Source organism: Passer montanus, unplaced genomic scaffold (genome assembly GCF_014805655.1).
Source record: "Passer montanus isolate IOZ18808 unplaced genomic scaffold, ASM1480565v1 scaffold4, whole genome shotgun sequence".
NCBI lineage: Eukaryota > Metazoa > Chordata > Aves > Passeriformes > Passeridae > Passer > Passer montanus.
In genome coordinates, this window is record NW_024368818.1 from 9833674 (window position 1) to 9854699 (window position 21026).

Consider the following 21026-nt stretch of genomic DNA (forward strand, 5'->3'; position numbering starts at 1 on the left):
CTTCCTTCCTTCCTTCCTTCCTTCCTTCCTTCCTTCCTTCCTTCCTTCCTTCCTTCCGTCTCTTTTGACTGCAGTTCACGTAATTATTGTCACTACAGAACTGGTATTGGAAATGTGGCTTCTTAAAATGTAACCAAGCATGGGAAAATAAGTATTGCTCCTTTGAATTATTGCATTTAGAGGTGAATGACACCATGTCACACCAGAAACTCTATCCAAGCATGCACATAAGTACATACATGACACCTGAGATAATTTAGAGAAAAAGTAGTTTTATAAGATTTTTGCTTCATATTTAATTTATATTACTAGCATTCCTGATTAAATAAAAAATACAAAGAGAAAAAAAGGGGCTTAGATTTTCCTACTAGATGCAATTGTGCTGTAATGGAATTTCAAATCACTGGTTTGCTATTTTCATGTAGAAACACCTGGATAAAACCATTCTGCATAAGAATCTTTAAGAAAGGATATTTTATCTGGTGATTTTTAGGCTGTTCTAAAGAACCTAAAGGAAAGCAACTCATTTCCACCTTGTCGAATTCAATAAAATTCAAACTTATGTCTGAGAAATACTGAAGTAAGATGACTAAAATACACTGACTTTGAAAAATGTTTCCAAGTATTAGAGGGAGAAAGCTACACTTACCATCATGTTTGAAGGTCTCTGAGAAGTGGTAGAGGTTTGTTGGGGAGTGATAATGTTGTGTGGCTCCTCTCCAGCCTGGGGAAGATACACTTCCTAATGAAGGACTGCTTAATCGTGGTCTATTCTTTGAATTAAATGAGGCTAAAGATGAACCACCCGATTTGATTCTTAGGATAGCAGCATATGATGTGGGGAGACCAGGAACAGCTTCTGAATAATCTGGAAAAATCAAAACAAACCCAACAAGACGTGAGCACTGAATAGAGACTAAGTTTGTCACTTTGCAAAAGAATATTTAGTTAAGCAGTAGAAAAGTATAAAAGTTTTATTTATAAAAGGAGTGACAGAAACATACCAGGCTTGATGAGAGTCTCAGCTTCTGAAAAGAATTGTGTAGCAGCATGGAGCTCTAAGAAAATTTCTCTGCAGCTTCACCACAATATAGAAATCAGGTATTCACTAAATTTCTTACTTATGGGAATATGAGTTTTCAATTTTTAAAATTCTATTTGTGTGACCTTATATTTCTATCTCATAGTGGAAAAGTGTCTGCCAGGCTACCATCTTTCCTTCACAGCCTTCCTTTGTATGTGCAGTGCAAAAAGGCTGACTGAAACTAAATGCGCCTCTCAATTCTCAATTGCAAATCAAGCAAGCTAGCTAAACGGGCCAAGAGTACTTGTATACATAAATGCCTTTCCCAAAATCATACATATGGTAAAGTCACCTCCTCTGCTGTCTCTTCAAGTTCCCTTTTTTGCCTTTTCTGACTCTATTTAAAGTTTCAGTTTAAAGTTTACAAATAAGAGTAGTTCCCAAGTTTTTGGTCGCTTTATACTGTCAAATATAAAGAAAATAAATTACATTGCAATAGATTAAAAACTATAACTCAGGACCCGCAGAAACCAAGCAAGCAGAAGTATTGAAATCAGTTGTCCTGAAAATACAACAATATTAGGGAGGTTAGAAGAACATTCAAAAATATATTCAGAGATGGGCAAAGGGATCCAGACTGCATATCCAGTGCCTATGAAGGAACAGATACTTTGGAGGACAATTGGAAGTGCCAAGAAGAAAATAAGATCACTGTTCTGTCATCTCTGCTGGTGATAAATATTTTAAAAACAGACATCCTTTTCACATTGGCATAGTATGTGACATTTGTCATTTTTAGGCTGTGACTCTCCTCTTTGTTTATGTATGTAACAAACAGAGTAAATAAGATTCAACAACACAAATAGTTCTGACAACTTCTTTTTCTGAAATATTTTGTTTAGGCAATTTTGTGAAATGAAGTTGTTCTGTGCTGCCTCATCAAGTTAAGAAGACTGCAATTCTTCTTCCACTTACAAAGAAAAAATAATTCTATTATTCTTTGTTATCTGGAAGAGTGGGGAGCACTACTTCTGTAGCAGTAGTTTCAGGGTCTGAAAGAACAAAATAATCTACAAGATCTCAGATGGTATGAATGCAAAGTACCATGGGAAAAAAGAGAAGGAAAGGATCCAAAAGTCACTCGACATGGTGAAAAGGTCCTGCAGTAATGATAGTGTTATGTAATCTGTTTTCTGACCTTCTTGCTTTGTTTGGCTGGGATTAGCAATCAATGTGAAATTTCACCCTGACTCCAGTTGCTCTGTCATGCTCATGGGGATGCTGTATCTGAGTGAAGTTTCTCTTGTAAAACACAACTGGAGATGGTTAATAAATTATACATAAGGAAATATTTCTTGCTTTGTTTACTGAAAGTCTGTAGCCTGTGATTGTTACTGACAACTGTAGCAGAAATCACACCTGAAAAAAAAGCCTACTTCCTAATTTGAGCATTCACCTTCAGAGATTTAGACTTCTGAACTGCCTAGTTACAGTGCCTTAATTAGAATATATTTTTATTGGAGTACTATTTACAGTAAAATTATTCCTTTAATTTGGTTTGGATTAGACTTCTGAGATTTGGGAGAATAAATTTATATATTCCATTATTTAAGTACATAGTAGTTAAACTGCTGGAGAATAGATATTACTCTCTAATGTGCTTTTTACTTTACCAGTCTACCCTAAAAATCCTTGAGAAATTTCATCAAAACTACTATGGGTAGTTCTTAAAATGCTGCTGTACTTGGGCTTCACTATGAAATTATGTTTTCCCTAGTCTCATTCTGAGAAATAAGTATTTGGGTTGAAACACCCAAAAGTTCCTTCAGCTGCAAGAAGATACAGATAAGGAAGATATAGGCCCAAATGGTAAGGAAATAAAGCAACTAAAAACCAGCCACAATAAAATCAGTGATTTAGGTTAACCTTCATATTTCTTTGAACTAGAACTATCAGACTTATAGTAATTTTAACAGTGGTATGACACTTTTAAGATAGACTATTTTTTTTAATTTTTTTAATGGATTTCCAACAGCAAACTGATATAATTTTGGTAATTTTTAAATGAATCTGTGTCAATTCAATAAATTATTCATGCATCTCTTATTATTTCCAGCACATGCTGCTTTTCAGTCAGATTGATCAGAATCAAGATGGCAAGGAAAACAACACTGACATAGATAACAGAGAGCCTGTCTTCCACTGATTACAGAGGGGTCTTTTTCTGCTCTTAGAAAAAACCAAAAAATATCAGTTCCAAGATAATGTGAAATAATTTTATTCCTGTAATTTGAAACATCTATGTCAGGTTAAATTCAACTTTATTTAATCTGTGTTGTTGTGGGACAACAAAGCTTTCTGAAGGAAAGGGGATCACAAGACAGCAAATGTTTACACAGGTTCCTTGGATACAGTCCATAGGTGCAAATATAAACCACAAATACTACCCTGTTATATTTTAAGTTTGTTTTTAAAGGCACAGCATAGCTCAATAAAGCCGAAACAATGGTACACCGTAATTTGACCAAAATGCATTCTCTCTTTAAACAGAGAAAAATTACAAGGAAAATTCATTTAATCAACCCCAAAATTTCTTTGAAAACTGTCTTTGTAATATTTGAACTTTATAGAGAGTAAAGGATTTTGACTTCTGGTGTGATGTTTTGTTTTCCTCTATTCCTTTTTTTTCTGTAAGTGACTCCTGGTCAGTTACTAACTCATTGACATTTCTCAACTATCTAATTAAAATGTAGACTGTCTTATAATACTTGCAAATGTGACCTTCATTTGTGTATTTTTGTGAGCTAGCATGTTTAATCAAATGTCACTAAGAATGATAACCCATTTTTTCATTGTAACTTTTAATTACATTGTTTCAGTGGAAGTTTTCAGTCTTCTAAGCTTGTGGAAATATGTGCATTCATTCTGCAAAGTGGATTGCATCCGGGTTGCTCCTCAAATTTTTAAACAGAAATATACTTTCTGCCCTGGTCTGTGCATGCACATTGGTTTTCACTTAGACTGCTCAATGACATGTAGCTTAGCAGTAACTTGGGAGAGAGATGCAAAAATAGCAGAAATCTGTGGTTGATAAGGTGTCTATCCAGGTCATCTCCTATGAGAACTAGAATCAGTACTAAAACACAGCAAAATGTGAATAAATAATATTTTTTCTGATGAAATTGTAATAACTAAAACAAAAAAGAATCCAAAGCAGACCGAGAAAAACACCAAAACCAAACAAAAGCATAAACAAAAAATCTTCAACCAAAAGCCAAAAAACCAAACACACACACAAAATCCCTCAGAACTAAGGGGAAGCCAGTAGATTGCTCAAGAACTGGTTAGTTCATCTGATCCTCCTCTGTATATTTCCCACTGTGGTGGTTTTGTTTATCTGAGAGAGATTTTTTACTAAAGTTGCTACTCTATCCCACTTATCACTGAAAGCAATAGACAATGCAATACCATTGCATTTTCTATTGACATTGTCTATTGACGTTGCATTGTCAAAATCATCAAAAGCAAACAAACTATGAGATGGAAACCTTCACTGGAGACCTCATTTTAAATATTTGGATTTTGGATGTCAGCACGTAGGGTAGTAAGTCTGGGCTCACTTTACAGGCAGTAGAAAGGAAGACGAAAATGGCATGTGTATGACAGGCAGTCTCAATAAATAACTACTTCTTGCCACAGAATGTAAAGGAAAGTAAGATGAATAGCTAAGATGTCAACATTTCAATTGTTCAGATCTCAGTTGTCTTAGTCATAGACTTATAGACTCATAATGTTGGATAAGTCCTCCAAGACCACCAAGTCCAACATATGACCCATCACAGAACAACTAGACTGTTGTACTAAGTCCTGTATCTAGTTTATTTCTTGAACAACTCCAGAGACAGTGATTCCACCACCTCCTTGGGCAAAGCATGACAATGCTTAACCAGCTTTCCAGCAAAGAAATTGTGATGTCCAATCTGAACATTCTCTGATGAAGCTTGTGGTTACGTCCTTTTGTCCTCTCACTAGATGCCTGGGAAAAGTAGCTGACCTGATTTTGCTACAACCTCTTTTCAGGTAGTTGTGGAGAGTGATAAGGTATACCCAGAGCCCCTTCTCTCTAGCTCTCTCATCATAAATTAATCAAACTTCATTTGTGTATTTTCTGCTCAAAATATTTAGTTCTTCTGAAAAGGAGTGAAAATTTAAGACATTTGAATTGTTTTCCAAAGAAGCACTGGAGGATGACTTAGAAGCTGGAAGTTCTCAAGGAAAATATGTTGGTGATCCTCATCAGCCCTTTTCACCACAGATATGATAGCATGTGGAAGGGAGAAAAGTTATGTATGCAAGATTGTCCTTCTTTGGGGGAAATTTTTTTTTCCAGGCCTTTGGAAAAAATAAGTAAACTTTCAATCCAAAAATTGTTCTGTTGAGCTTTTCAGTAGTCCACTATTCAAGGATGATGCATGGTAATATAACCTGAAAATCTGCAATAGCCACTCAATTTATAGAATTTGTCTTTTTCTTAGAAATCTGATCATACAAGGCTTCATATTTAAGAAAATAGAATATTGTAGACAGACATTGGAAAAAATAATTGGGGGTATATTTTATTTTCCTTTAAAATAACAAAGAGGAAGTGATTTGAAGACTTAAAACATTGACTCAGAGATACTAAAGAATATTTCCAGCGGCTATTAGCAATTGAATCAACATCGTTGGAATATTATACTGTTAGAGCTAATTTAAAAGTCATGAATTTTTATGAGGAATTATTTTGAATAATATGAAGATGCTTTTGTAGAGCTATTCATTGCTTGCCTTCCTACTCAAAAAACAATCTATTTTTCATCTTACTTCCACTTCATACTCATAATTCAGCAAATAGATTACTCGATAATGCCCAATTATTCCCACTTTGCATCCAACATATGACATACACCAGGCAAAACAAAATGTACTGTAATACTGAACACCTTCTGCTAGAGAATGCTTCCCACAGCAGTAGTACAAATAATAAAAGTAATAATATATTCCAATTTTGGAACAGTGTTTGTCCAAAATAAAGTGGTTTTGAACTGAGAAAATGCTTTGAGTTTATTGTCATATTTTTTTATTGAAACATTTAATATTGTCTCGTTTAAAACATGCTAATGTAATATACCGAATAAAATAAGCTAGGGTGTGTTTCTGCCACAACATAGGTTTCAAACACAGTTGTTGTGTTCAGTGAGTGCTTTGCACCTGTTTTTGAAATTCACAGAAGTCATCTAATGAAAAGTGCTTTTTAGAAGTAAAAAATATAAAACATTTTAATGACTCTTCCAATGATATTATCGAAGAAAATTTTTACTCCAAAGAATAGCAACAGACCACTATTATTTAGTGTATTCCATCTAGTTCAAAATTTATTACTTCTGGTTTTTGCACACTTAAAGACCACAGATGTGTCTGACACTTTACCACCGTGTGGATTGTTTCTACCTGTTTGTCTAATAAAACGGAGTTTTAGGTGAGTTTTTCCTGAAAAATAAGACTTAAAAGAAACAGTGATGATAGCTGAGGGCATCATTAGTCTCATTCCACCCAAGAAATGCAATGTAAGAATTAGCTTATTTTAAGTACCTTGTGATCTTTGACCTGAAAGAGGGGTGCTGTTGACTAGATGTAATTTGTTGACATGTATGAACATGTGCTCTAAGACACCTGTGTGGGTTTGGTTTGTCAATTTTAAGATATACTTCACTGTAGTACTTCTTGAGGTGCTTTCCATATGATATTTTTCAGCCCAAACATGATAATATTCTCTAGCAGGGAAGCATGGAGCATTACTAATGTGAGATTCAAAGATTAGCCTACACTGCATGCTTTTAATTGAAATCTTAACTTATTTTCCCCATGGCTGATGATCATCAGAGTGAGCTGTCAATTCTGAATGTGAAGGGAGAACCTGTGACTAAAGGTCAACTATTTCAGCACAAAACAATTAAACTAATTAAATGGAGATAAATCCTTACTTATATCTCTTCCTTCCTGCAATGATATGCATATCAATTTTAGGGGGAAAAAATAATAGATCAATCCACAGCAAACAACAAATTTGTAACTGGCTATTTTAATATAAAATGTAAATAAAAAATAACTTGACTGTTTTATTAATACCATCATCTAGCAGTCAAAATCCTAATAATCAATTAAGCAATCAATCAATCAATTAGCAAAGGTAACAATGTAATGTAAATTTTTCTTTTCTTTGCGATACACATCCTTACATATTATTCCAATTGGGTGTGTTTATGTGTCCATCAGAAACATAGTCTTTCATTCCCTTTAAAAAAAATCTATCTCCAGGTTAAAAACTTTTTTTTTTGAGGCAGATAATATATTCTTCCCTACTCTTGGCTACTCTTGTAGTTCCTTCTGGTTTGCTTTAATGTTTGCTAAATATTTTACAGTGCACTCTTTACCCTGGCTTGCATCTTTGAGACCTTTTTGTGGCTCAGTCTTCCCTTAGGAATCCTGTGAATGAATCACTGGATGTACTGTCAGTGTAAACAACTATTGTAGCAATTAAACAACTCTTACACACATAAAGTGAAATTCATTCCCTTGCTCTGGACAAATAGTCTTGTAAAACATTTCTTAAGTATTTTTTTACATTTAAAGTGGCACCTAGATTTACAGATTGTTAAGGAGGTAGTGTTTTATGTCACTTCTGAACTGTGTTTAAAAATAATAAAGAAAATAAAATTTAAAAAAATCCCTACCCTGTTATGATGGACATTGTTCCACCGTCCTTCTGCATGGAGACAGCAGTGCCATGCAAATGCACATGCCAAAACATGTCTCACTTTCTTGTCTGAGATGTACCAATAGAGATGAAAGACATAAATCCTTCAAAACATCAAAAACTCCTCCAGGATTTGCAATGAAAGAGAGTGCAGTGTGCAGGCATTTCTATTCTCATAGGGTAAATCTGTAACATGGGAACATCTGCACACTATGAACACCCCACAGTCTCTTCATGTGTTTCTTAATTCTTCTTTATTCATACTGGTTGGTTTTAACTACAGGATCTGGTGCCTGCCTGTGTGCATTTCCACCTGCCTGTTCTGGTGGTGACCCTGGCCCCCTCAGTGAAGTGGTTGCAAATTCAAAGGAAAGCCATCAAAAGGATGCAGCCACTGAGGCAGAGTAGCAGCTCCTTGGAGGACACAGACTTGAGCTGTTTCTACAGTCCTTTACAATGAGAAAAAGAGAGGCTGTACAGGTGACCTCAACAAAGAGTGAATTATTTCAAGATAGTAATAGGAGCACTAATGTAATTTTCAAACAACTGTTTGTTGTTTTGTGTTTTTTACACAGAAAAAGTGGTAAGTGCAGTTTAATAATTAGCTAGCTGGTGGTTTTCTAAAGTTTGGAAATGAAGACTGTAATTTTCAAATTCAGCAATAGCTTTTAGGGATGTGAGGCTATTTGGAATAATGTTGCTTTTTCAATAACTTTTGGAAAATTGAAAGATCTATTTTAGAGGCATCAAAAATGTCAATACATCATAGGTGCCATATATATTTATGGTAATTTGTAATTATTGTTCTTATATATACATATTATAAAACGCTTAACCTATTTGAGCAAACGGGACGCGGTATTACATAAATTTCCAGTGGCTAATAATAATGCTTAACAAACAAGAGGGAAATTATTATGTGTTACATGTAAAAAGTAGGCAGATTATAACTGCTTTATATATATTATATGTACAATTAAAAGATCTCAGCATTACAGAGAAACCTCACAATTTTTTTCTATAGGATGTTTGAAGGAAAATGGAGGTCTGCATTCTCAAATGAAAAGCCACATTCAAAATGATATGACAATATCATAATGCAGCCCAAGGAAATGTCCTGTAACATCATTCCATCCAGCAGTGGGCAGCCACACACCTCTTTTAAGACTAGTCAATGACTTGTTACAGCTCCAAAGAAATTATAATGAGTTCTTTGCCTGGTGTTTCATAACATCATCCTGAAGAATTACAATTAGGAATTAAAAAGAAGAAATACATTATAAGATATGTATGAAATTGAAACAAAAGCATGTTTTCTTATTACTGACAGCAACAAAAGGTCTAAAAATAAAATTAACCTGGCAAAGAAAACCTTTATAAATTTTCATGCAGAATTCTAATAAAATCTATAAGTGTATTAGAAAAAGCTGTGTGAAAAACAAAAATCTATAAGCACTGGCACTGTAGCAGATGCAATTTTACTGTTGTTGGGCCAGCACTGAAATAGCATGACAGACACACTTGGCCTCTATATGTATATCAAGTGAATAAGCAATGAAAATGCAAAATACAGCAGAAAAAAATCAGCACAGTTGAGTTTGATAGAAGACAACACAGAGGATTTTTCTAAAGCAATCAGAATTAGATTTCAAAGTAGCATTATTTAGTCAAGGACTTACAGGAGTACACATGGGAAACAGTAAGAGAAGACTTGTTTGGTCTTGAATTGTTTTGGATTTATAGGTGATTTTCATTTCAAAACTAGTTTCAAATATATAGACATGGAATATTGCTGCAATTTTTAAATAAAGAAGATTTTGAAATCAAGGTTGACTAAAATGTAGATATCTTTCAAAGAGAATTTATAATGGTTTTTTCCACTATAACCAAATTTACTTCTGTCATATAAGTAAATTTTTAAGTATTAATAACACTGAACAGAAAGATTTATTCTAAATCATCTATTTGGTATATGGAACTTTACTGTAAACACAGTTAGTGTGTCTGTTTGAAGCCTGAGGTTATAGCTTTCATTTCGAAATCCTCTCCATAAAAAAAACGTAGTGAATCAGTAAGCCTTGTCATTTCAAGGGAATTTGCATTCTGAGTGTTTTATGTTCCCATCTATGGTTTTGCATACCTAAATGACAATGAATGTCAATCACCATAGAGAAAAATCTCTGCTTACCTGAAATTTCTCTTACTTTGAAATAATTAAGTCTAGAGAACCATTATTCTGGGAGGTTTCGGCTACTGCAGCACAGAGTCAGACAAGACCTATCAGTCACAAGTAGGGAGGGCATATTTTGGGACACATTTCCAGGCACATGACTTCTAGAGCCAAAGTATTTCTATCCAGTTTTGATGCAAAATAGCTTGAGGGAGAAAGGTACGATAACTTGTTATGAAGCATAAAGAAAATTCAACTGTGCAATAATGTAATAAAATCTTTCTTAGCCTAGTACCAATCTTGATTTATCTCCAAAGCAGGTCTAATTTGTAGACCTAATTACTCAAGAAAATCAACTTCATGTAACTCATTTATTTGTTTTCAGACTGGAGTCCACAAATTTCTGCCAATAGAACCTCCACCATAGGGTACACACGGGTCACCTATGGCATAATTCTGACACTTTGGTCTCCTAATTTTAGCAACAAAAACTTATATTTCTAGTATGTGGTTCCTACATGTGGGTAATTTAGAATTTGTGTTGTCTGCCAAACAGACAGAGATTTCTGTTTTGGGACCTTTGAACATTTACACAGCCCATAGGTAAATTTCAGAATTGTCACCATTGCCCTGTGTATTCAGATTTCAAAATATTGCAAACACCCTTAGAAAAAGGTTTTCATTCAAAGGTCAAGCAATGTTTTAAATTACTAAGTTAGTTTGCATCAGACATACAGACAGTTGCTAAACATACTTTTAAAATTTTATTCTTGTGTGAAAAAGGTTTGCATTTTTGACAGTTACTGTTTTAATATTTGATTCTTAAACTCTATTTGAGCTGCTGGCCCTCTTGTCCTACAGGAAAATACCATAAACGCACATCTAGAAGGATTCAAATATATTTTTTCCTCATGTCTTTTTAATTAATTTTACATCCCTTGTGTATAAATGGGTAAAACTAGGTCCTAAGGATTATCTCCCTAAGGTCTTCCATGAGGACAAACAAACAAAAAAAAGTATTATTCATTTGTTTACATTTTTGTAATTTCCTTAAGAGGGAGGAAACGTAAGCAGAGAAATTTTAGAGCATGCAACTGGCTCTCATTTTTCCCAAGCCTGAACCTTTTTGCTTCCTTTTTTACAATTCAACACCTTTGAGAGCCTCTCTCAAAGAGAGCAAAAGCTCTTATCCTTGCTGCTGCATGGGATCTGTGTGGGTCAGATATTTCTATGCCTGTGCTTTTTAGCTGTCAACATAGAATGCAAATTGAATTTCTGAAAGCCTTGGTAGGAGTCAGCAGGCAAAGACTGTTTTTTTCAAGTGTCATTTAGCAACAACTGATGCCGGATTTCTTCATCCTCCATTCTTTGTCTTCTGTCAGGGAACTGCTGGGATGCAGAAAGTTAGTGGGAATAAACTTTGTGTTCTGATTCTGTGGGCAGCAGAATCAAATAAGTTCATTCATTTCTTGTGCTGTTTAACAAGATTTGCATTTATCCAACTGTTTCAATCGCCATTATTTCTTCAAAGCGAGAAGACCCTCTGAAACTGAAAATTCTTGTTCACTGTGCCTAAGCTCAGAGACTTGAAAATACAACTTTTTTAAATAGGAGAGTTTCTTATGTTTATGCTCATTATCAGCCAGTGGAACTATATATGAAGGGAAATCTCTGCAGGATTTTAAACTTCGATATTATTTTCATTTTTTTTTCTCGTCTCACATTCCCCATAGATGACTGACACCAAACAGCATTGGAACCAAGAAAAGAAAGAGAATAAAAAAGTACAGGAGAGAAACTGTCAAATTTTGGGTTATGGAAGATACATAGACTTAAGAAGAAAATGAAAGTGGCTCAGTTGTGTCTCTCCCCTCTGCAATTCACAATCACTTTATTCCTGTCAAATAGAATAGAGCAGAAGGGAATATTGAACACATGAAGAGAATCAGAAAATCTGATATAGCCATAGCAGAGAAGTTAAAAGAATCACAGTATATTAATGATAGTTGCAATAAAGATTAAAATCTGTCTGGTTACATTTGTATCTTTCCTAAGCCTGGCAACAACAGAAACCGGAACAGAATACACAGTCACCAGCATAGTATCTGTAGAGTTAATAAATAATTATATGGACAAGATTGCACCCAGACCATGAATACCAGTGAGCAAAATATTCTAAAAAGTATCAAAATTCTACACCAGCAGATATACTGCATGGTACTTGACAGAAACACCTGCTTTTTTGTAGAATCAGATATGGCCAGTAGGTTATTGATGAGCACCTACTAACACGGCAAAAAATAAATATCAGCTGCTGCTATTACTTTAACCTCTAAAAATACATGGTTCAGACTAAAAAAATAACACCAGCTCTCTTGTGCTTAGTAATTTAAAACATTGCTTGACCTTTGAATGAAAACCTTTTTCTAAGGGAGTTTGCAAAATTTTGAAATCTGAATACACAGGGCAATGGTGACAATTCTGAAATTTACCTATGGGCTGTGTAAATGTTCAAAGGTCCCAAAACAGAAATCTCTGTCTGTTTGGAAGACAACACAAATTTTTCCATATAGACATTGCAGAAGAAAAGAAAGGTCTCTTGCTTGTATACATTGCTATATTTGTAGTAAGATTTTCCACCAGCTTTTCTCCAAAAAATTTTTGCAAATATTTCTGCACCAGACTATTGCTACAGTTACACTGAGACAGCTGAGCTTACATCCACCACAGGGCTGCTGAGTTGATTGAGAGCACAAATGCCCAACAATGACCTTTACTGGGAACTTACTTCTACAGAGCTTACAAAACAACACTCTGTTCTTCTTACTACTTTGTTATCTCCTTTCTCCAGACCAAATCACTACTAGCAAAGCCCTGAGACAGGAGCATTGGAACTAGATCATCTTTAAAAGTCCTTCTCAACAAAATTTGTTTTGTTATCTAGAAAGAGAAGATGGTCAAAGTTTCAAAGATTTCTGATTAGATGGGCAGATCCCAAAGAAGAATCATGCACAATACTATTGATTAACTCAGACTTCCAGAAGAACCAAGCATCAGTGCTAATTTTTCTTAACATTTTATTGTATGTATTAGTGGGTTCTAGAAAATACACTGATCCCAGACAAAAATTGAAGGCCATGATGACGTAGTGGGTGTTTATGGAAAGTTGTCCAATTTTTATAGGACATATGAAGGCATCATTAATTGCTCTGAAACAACCCATTGGTATCTCTTCAAGAGTGCATGGGCTAAAGGAAAAACTTCCTCCTAAAAGGGTAGTAGAAATGTTGGTTTGGTTTTTTTTTTTTTTTTTTACACCATTCAAATACAATCAGAGACTGTCTTCTACCGTTATACAGTAGGTCTTCAATTCTCTCTGTAGTAATCCAGATTTATCAAGATTTAGCAAATTGTGTGTTTGCCAATAACACCAATGTTCATGAAGAGTAACAACCCAATAGATCACAGGACATGTTTGTTCATTTTCTCTGGACTGCTCCTGCAAGGCAGGTTTTGGATGCTTATAAACATGCTTTATAAACTTGCTGTGGCACTAAAGGTCCAAGTTAGAAAAGATAAAATAATAAAAAAAAAATAGTATGAAGTAAATAAATCTGAAAACTCTCCCTTTCAGGATATGAATTGTAGCAGGTAGGGCTGTCATCATGTAAGGAGCTGTTCATAAAAACCTGAGGTCAATTTTTCTGCAGAAAATGTTCCATATAAGTTTCCATCTAGAAGAAAAAAAGGAATCCTTTTGTGTCATACTGCTCAGCTTTCCACCCACAGTTCACCTGTTTATTCTGGAGTTTTAAAATAATTTTCTTTTAAGTATTACTTAGAAGAGACTTTTTTATCAAAGTGAAAAAAAATTACATTGACATATCAATTGAGAAGGTTTTTTTTCTGAAAAAACTTCTTAAATACTGATATGATCAGAGTGAAAAGCATTCTAGAATACCCGGAAGCTTAGCTATATCAGTCATTCACATAATATATGAGAGATAACTGTTTCTACCCCTGTCTTTTTTTAATTTTCAGATCAATCTTTACTAAGTGTAAAAGAATGACTGATGCTAGAATTCAACATAGAGAGCATTCCCTTGTGCTGTAAAAATCACAGATCAAAGCCTTGCTCCAATTAGTATTTTATTATTTACAGAGGTGGAAGAAGTAATGGGACCATCTAGATACCTGAGAGTCTACTTATAATCTATTTTGGTGTTTAGGAAGCTTCTCCATGGTTGGGAAGATAGGAAAAACTCTGGAAAAGCATAAACTGAATCTGATCAACAAATACTCAATATACATTTTTAACACTAAGTTTCTGAATATTATCATCATGAACTTACAGCTTGGTTTTCATCCTTAGACTGCTTTTCACAGACAGAGTCAGGTACCTCATCTTAATAATAAAATTTTCAAGAAATGCTTAAATCTTTTATTTCCCAGATGAGGACCTATAAAAACATTTACTACACTCAGACACGTACTTAATGAAAAGATCAGAATAATAAAATCTCAAACAACTACTGTACATGTTAATACAAAAATCCATGGTGCAGGGTTTTATAGAGGGTGGCAGAGTATATTAAATCCACATCCAGTGAGTACCAATTGCGTGTTTACCCAAATGTTACCTTCTTTTTGGAGAAGTGGTGTCCACCTGACGGAAATAACGTGCATGTGCTGTGGATTTCTAAACCTGTTCAGAGCTTTCCAAAAGTAGAACTTTGGATTCTGCCAGTAGGTCATGTAAGAGACTGCTAGGTTATGGCACTGCTCTGCAGGAGTCTGACTCATGTCAATATGTTTCTGACTCTCATGGGCTCATAAGATTCTCTGCATAGCAAAGAGGAATCTACAGCCACCAAGGACTAGAAAACTTTCATACCCATAAAGATAAGCTGAAGAAATTTGAAACATGACGTCTTCAAGAAACATTTTGAAAACTCTAAATAGGTACTTATTTTAGCAACCTAAATAATTGAAAACATAATATAAATAAGCAAATATTTACCTGACATAAAGAATGCTACTGACTGTATTTTACTAAATTTCCATCTTATACAGATATGTAATATAAATATGTGGCTTTGTGAGATAATGACAGTGTAAGAGCATGTACATTTTAGCACCTAGCTACTGACAACATAAAGCCAGTAAAGCACCCTCTAGTAACTGCAAAAATCTACAGTTTATGAAGAGGTTTTTGCACTTTTTCTTTTTCAGCCCACTTTATAAACAGTATTTTGCTCAATGTCTCAGACAACAGTACATTTCCCAATTAAACACAACTTATTATTCCGTATGCCCATACAATTTTATTTTCACATCTTGATGCCTTGTGAAGGCTGACCTAGAACAGAGACTAGACAGAACTAAAGAATAAAGCAGGTATTTATTAAAAGGCCTCAGTGGATCCACCTTGGGCAGTACAAGAGCCCACCCAGGGCAACACCCCAAATGAACCCAAAATGGTCACAAAATGGATGAGGGGCCATGAGATCTCACACTTTTATAAGTTCTGGTACATTTGCATATTGGAGCTAATTGTCCAATTATAGCTTTAGCCCATGAATTCCCATCCTTCTTGGTTTTCTCTCTTCAGTCCACCGTTGTTTATTCTCTTGGGCCTGAAATTTGGATCATTTGTGTAAGAGCCTAAATGAGAGATGCGGGACTCCAGGCGGCTCTTCCAAAATGCAGTTCTATTCTGTGAAGAGAGCTTACTATCCTCTAATATGAAGCTCAGAACTACACACTAAAGCAGTACAGAATCTGAAAAATATAACAGCTAAAACCTGAGGCATCAATCGTAGTTGCACTTGTCTCTAGTGTTTTTTAATCAACTACCTTCAAAACAAACAAAAAAACGCCCACTAAAATAAAGATTAGTTATGTGTATTTTTGAGCACAATTTTTTTGTAGTTCTAGGAAAAGAGAAAGGAAGCAATTTACTTCTCTTAGCTTCCAAAATCAAAACCAGAGGCACTTTATGACTCATTCACCTCTTCAGTGTAAAGTTAAACAAATAGTACTGAAGCCATTGCAGACTATTTTAACTGTCATAAGTAGACAAACTGCTTAGAAAACTTTCTGAGAGATCTGCTGCATAGCAGCTCTGTTTCCCTAGTACAATTATAAGAGCTTCATGTCACACACAGAATTAACAAAAATTACATTTCTTTTGCTGGATGTGTAAGAAGTTTTTTGAAGTTTTAATATGTCATTTGCTTGATAAAATATCAGATATCATGATGCTGTTGAAGCAATGAAATACATCCAACTTTTCAAATAGGTTCCAATTTCTCATCCAAAGGACAGAAACTGACCTTTCACTATCAAGCGGTAATCTCATTGTGTAAACTGAAAACAGGCTTTGTAATTAGAAGGCCAAGTAATAGTGTTTGCTGATGTAAATGAAAATCCTTTTTTAAGTCAGTGAAACAACGCCTGATTGTCCCTGAATGATTTTTGATACAGCTCTTTGGGTGACTCTGCCTTTTGTTATTCAAAAGGACACCAGTCTTCAGCCACTTTACTGCTTTATAATCTCGTAGTATCTTTGTATGTGTTGCACAGATACAGCCACACAGTCATTTTCTGCCCTCTATAGGGATCCTCCTACACTGAAATAGTCCTTCTATCATCAGCTGAATTAGCATTATAACTAATTTTTCCCAATAACTCTAATCTTACACTAGGCACACCACAGTTGCTTCAAAATAAAATTCTGTAATATGCTTAATTTTAAAGACACAACCATATTTAAAATTAGGTTTAATAGAAAAGAATACCGGAGGCAGATGGCTCATAATTTCATAGATACAAATCATAAGGTATGACATTAAATAGAAAAATGTGTGGTGGGGTGAATCTTTAAAGGGTATATAGAGAGAGTAATCCATTGCACTCAATAATATTTATTCACACTTAAGGAAAATATATTTCTTCTTGCTTTTGTGACTTTCAGTAACTTCATTTTGCACTTTTTTCTCTCTGTTTTAGGAGTATTATTGACAATGGAATACTACAAAGATGCAGCTGTTTGCTGCTGGAAGGGGGGAAATTTCTGTGTCCAAAGCTCAACTGGAGGTGAAATTGGCCTGTGCTGTGGGGGACAGTCTGAGGTCTCTAAGAAAGGGGAATAATGCTCCCAAGACTAGCAGCTCTCATGTTCATAGACTATCACAACACAAACTGAGGAGACCCCAAATGCAGTGAACAGTCTGAACACTTGTTTATCTCAACCAGCTCTTTTGGTCACACTGAAACGTGAATTTCTGTATTGTAATTCTTTCTAAAAGAAGAAAGGTAAGCGGCAATATAAACCTCTGGCTCTGTATGCCAGCTCATAATACAAAGCAGTTGTCCATTGGTGGGTTTATGTCCTGCTTGATTTTTAGGTCATGATTCAGGTGGTCTGTCTCCGTGTTAGAAATCTTTTATCTTTTATAACAATTTCCTTCCTATAAGAATATTCTGTAGCATTTCTGAAAAATGCAATGAAAATCGCATTTTGAAAGTGCTGAATGGAGATTGTCTCTGAAGCACAATGTGATGACAGCTGAGCAGCATAAGCCAGGACTAATGTCAAAATGTTAGGGCAGGAAGAAAAAGATGTATTGGTTCTTTGTCTAAGTATAGCCTTCTGTATTGGAAACATCACACAGAGATGGGCAGCCTTGCAGGGAGGTTTTATCAGCCTGAAAGGATATTCCTCATGTAAATTTGACAAAAAGACTGGCACTTCAGAGTAGAAACTTTCCATAAAATAAACTATTTCATAACATTTTCTGAGCACTGATTATGTCAAAAAGCATATTTTGGCTAGGCAGGCAGGGGAGGATATGGAAGTTTAAAATATCATGATTTAAAAATTATTACAGCTGTTCATCAGGTGATAGTTTCCTCACAGAGAGTTTAAAATGATCAGCGGTTATTTTATAAATAAGAAATTAATCTTCTAGCAATATACAAAGAAAATGTTTTGAGCTTCTGTGTTTTATTTGCAATTTTTCTCTATGTAATAATATTTTTAAAAATTTTGCAGTGAATAGAAATAAAAAAGGGAGAAGTGTTTTAAACTGAAAATTAGCTGTTAAGAAGAAATTCTTCACTGTGAGAGTGGTGGGACACCAGAACAAGTTGCCCAGAGAAGTCATGGATGACCCATCCCTGGAAATGTTCAGGGCTGGGTTGGATGGAGCTCTGATGAAATCAGTCTATCACAAGGTGCCAGGCAGAAGGGCTGAAATTAGATGATCTTTAAGGTCCCTTGCAACCCAAATTGTTCTATAATTCTATGAAATTACATGCAAGCAGACTGGATATTCAACACTGAAGAGCTATGTTTCCCTTTCAAATTAAATTCTAATTTCTTTTTTTACACAGGCAAAGCTCCAAAATATAATTTATTCCAAAGTAAGATGTGTTATTCTTTAATAACTAGTGTCTAGACTTGTGTCTTTTTACTGTTGCTAGCCTGTGTTCAAAACCTTAACTGTACACTTTGACTAAGAGTCTGTAAAATAAATCTTATATAAGTGGGAAATAATTAATTTGTAGTTTCTTCATGGGTCAATATTCCTGCATTAGGATTACAAGGATTTTCCAGCAGGTAGAAGAGAGAAAGTTGGGTTGTTCTTCATGAAACCTGGCTGCACTTTATGTCATATCTAATATTATAGGTAGGTGTAGAAATTTATCCAAATCACTACTATAATTAATTTAGTGAAAGCAGAAAAATTCCAGGTGAAAATCAACTAGCAGATATAGGACATGACCGGCAAAAGAAAGAAAACCTGAGCTGTTCAGGTCAGTCCTAAAGCACAAGGGTCAAAGAAAAAAAGTTTGAGATATTTTTGCCTGAACTCTAGTATGCTTTAAAGAATCAGTCATACTGTACACAGGTTTATTCACATAATTAGAAGGAGATGGTGTTTTCATTCTTAAAAGCTGTATCTTTTTAAATTATAGTTTATTGTAGTATATTGTGTTCAAAACAGGTTTTAAAACTTTTAATTTCTTTTTCATATGAATCTGCTCTAAAATAATTATAAATAAGTATTTTATAGTCAGATTTCACTGGAAAATGTCACTGCCAGAAATCCCTGGTTATTAAAGGAAGGAGTGGCATACTGTACACCATCTGTAGTTAATACTTAGCAAAAGGTTTATTTGAACAAGGCGACTTCTCTTTTTGTCTTGGAATACTTCTGCAAACAAATATTGTTTTCCTTATCTATATTTTTCAAGGTTTTTATTCTTCAAAAATGATTAGGGGAAGACAATTTTTTCTGTTTGTTCCTGGGTTTGGAAAGCTAAGTGAGATAATTTGTCTGGGCATGATCACATGCATACATATTTATTTTTCTTGTCTAGATTTAGAAGTCGATGATTTCAGAAGTTTGACAGTGCTGTGTTGAGTTAAAATTTTGCTTTTTGGACTATTCGGCACTGTAGCATTTTAAATGTTTCCAGGGTCAAGTTTGCAGGCTAGCAGCAGTCAGACACAACTATTCACCAGACAGATGCAGCAAAAGATAGTGTTACTGCAGCTGGTGAATATCCACAACCTTTTGGAAATCACACTGTTTTCATCACAAAAAATTCCTTTTTTTCATAAAGAACATAATTAATAATAAGACAATGAAAAATTAGAAATCAATGTAGTTCCTTCCTGTTGCATATAGACAAAGCCTTATAAAATAAGGGCCTTGTTACCCTTTTAGAATCATGGCTCAGACCTGCTACTTTAGCTGAGAAGAAAAGAACTATAGGAAAGTGACTTAGCTGAATTGGAGGCAGAAAAAAAAAGTTGAATAACCATTACATGTTCACATTGTGGTTTAGAGTGGTTGGTTGGATTATGTTTGTTATGTTTGAAAACTATGTAACTGATAATGGGCTAACTGCTTACAAAGGCTGGGTTTCTGCAATAAAGTGACTCTCCTTTGCACCAACCCGGGGATTCTGCATTGTTTTGCTTTGTACAGCTTCCCACGTAGAGAGAAGGAATTACCTGACAAAGTTTATGACAAAAGCACGGAGGAGAAAACAAGCAGTGTTTGATTTCAGATGTGTTTTTTTTCTTTTTCTGTCAGTACATGTTTGCAGGCTTTATTGGTCTTCTGCCTGGACATCTATTGTCACAGAGCTTGGAGGAGCGCAGCAGTCTCTGAGACTTCTCTTTCTCTATCCATCCTGGCAGAAATCATTCACTTGGTGAATGTGTTCTCACAGAAAGAACTAAAATTATAATAAAATAAATAATAAACCCAGAAATAATGGCCGAATTATTTCTCTGCTCTGTTCCTTTGAGGGCTGCACCTTAAATCTCCACACCATTTTTACTTCCAGCAGGGGCACACTGCAGTTTCTCTACACCTAACCCATGAAGAGGTAACTATGTTTTTAAAAAAGTAGAAAATAATACTCCTATAAAGAATTAGCTAAAGATGATTTTAAAAGCATTTTTAAATCTGCTTTAAGGGGAAACTTTCCTGTGCTTGCACCACTTAAGTTTTTGTATCACTTGGTCAAAACATGTATGAGATGGGTGAAAATCTTAATATCAGAAAAGAAATAATTCAAGAAGTTCTCAAAATTGAGAGGAAACAGATAAAATGAGAAACTATATATTCTTCTGAAGATCATATGCTTAGAAATAGCACACAGTATTTTAGGAATCTTTGTTAAACTTCCTACTATAAATTATAAAAATAAGAAAAAATAAAGACCAAAGATGCGCCTCGAGACGTCATCATCTAATTGTATGCCTGGTGTACTTTATTACCTAACACTTATGCATGAGCTATGGTACAATATTGGTTTTAGGTAAAATGGAAAATTTGGAAAAACACCTTTAATCTTATAGCTAATAAAAAGAACCAAGAAGTGCAAAGCAGTTTGCATAAATATTAAAAGTTCTCAAAACTGAGAGGAAACAGATAAAATGAGAAACTGTATATTCTTCTGAAGCTCATATGCTTAGCAATAGCACACAGTATTTTAGGAATCTTTGTTAAACG

The 21026-nt window shown here is 34.7% G+C and overlaps 1 protein-coding gene across 5 annotated transcripts in view; it reads right to left on the reverse strand.

Moving 5' to 3' along the window:
* Positions 1-21026, reverse strand: part of CNTN5 (contactin 5) — a 603192-nt gene that overhangs the window by 230293 nt on the left and 351873 nt on the right. For all 5 annotated transcript variants that reach the window (XR_005628589.1, XM_039718730.1, XM_039718731.1 and 2 more), the window contains one exon: positions 650-868. Coding sequence is in view for 4 of the 5 variants with exons in the window: in XM_039718730.1 (XP_039574664.1) it covers positions 650-868 (219 nt within the window). In the remaining variant the exon portion in view is untranslated. The remainder of the gene's footprint in view (positions 1-649; positions 869-21026) is intronic.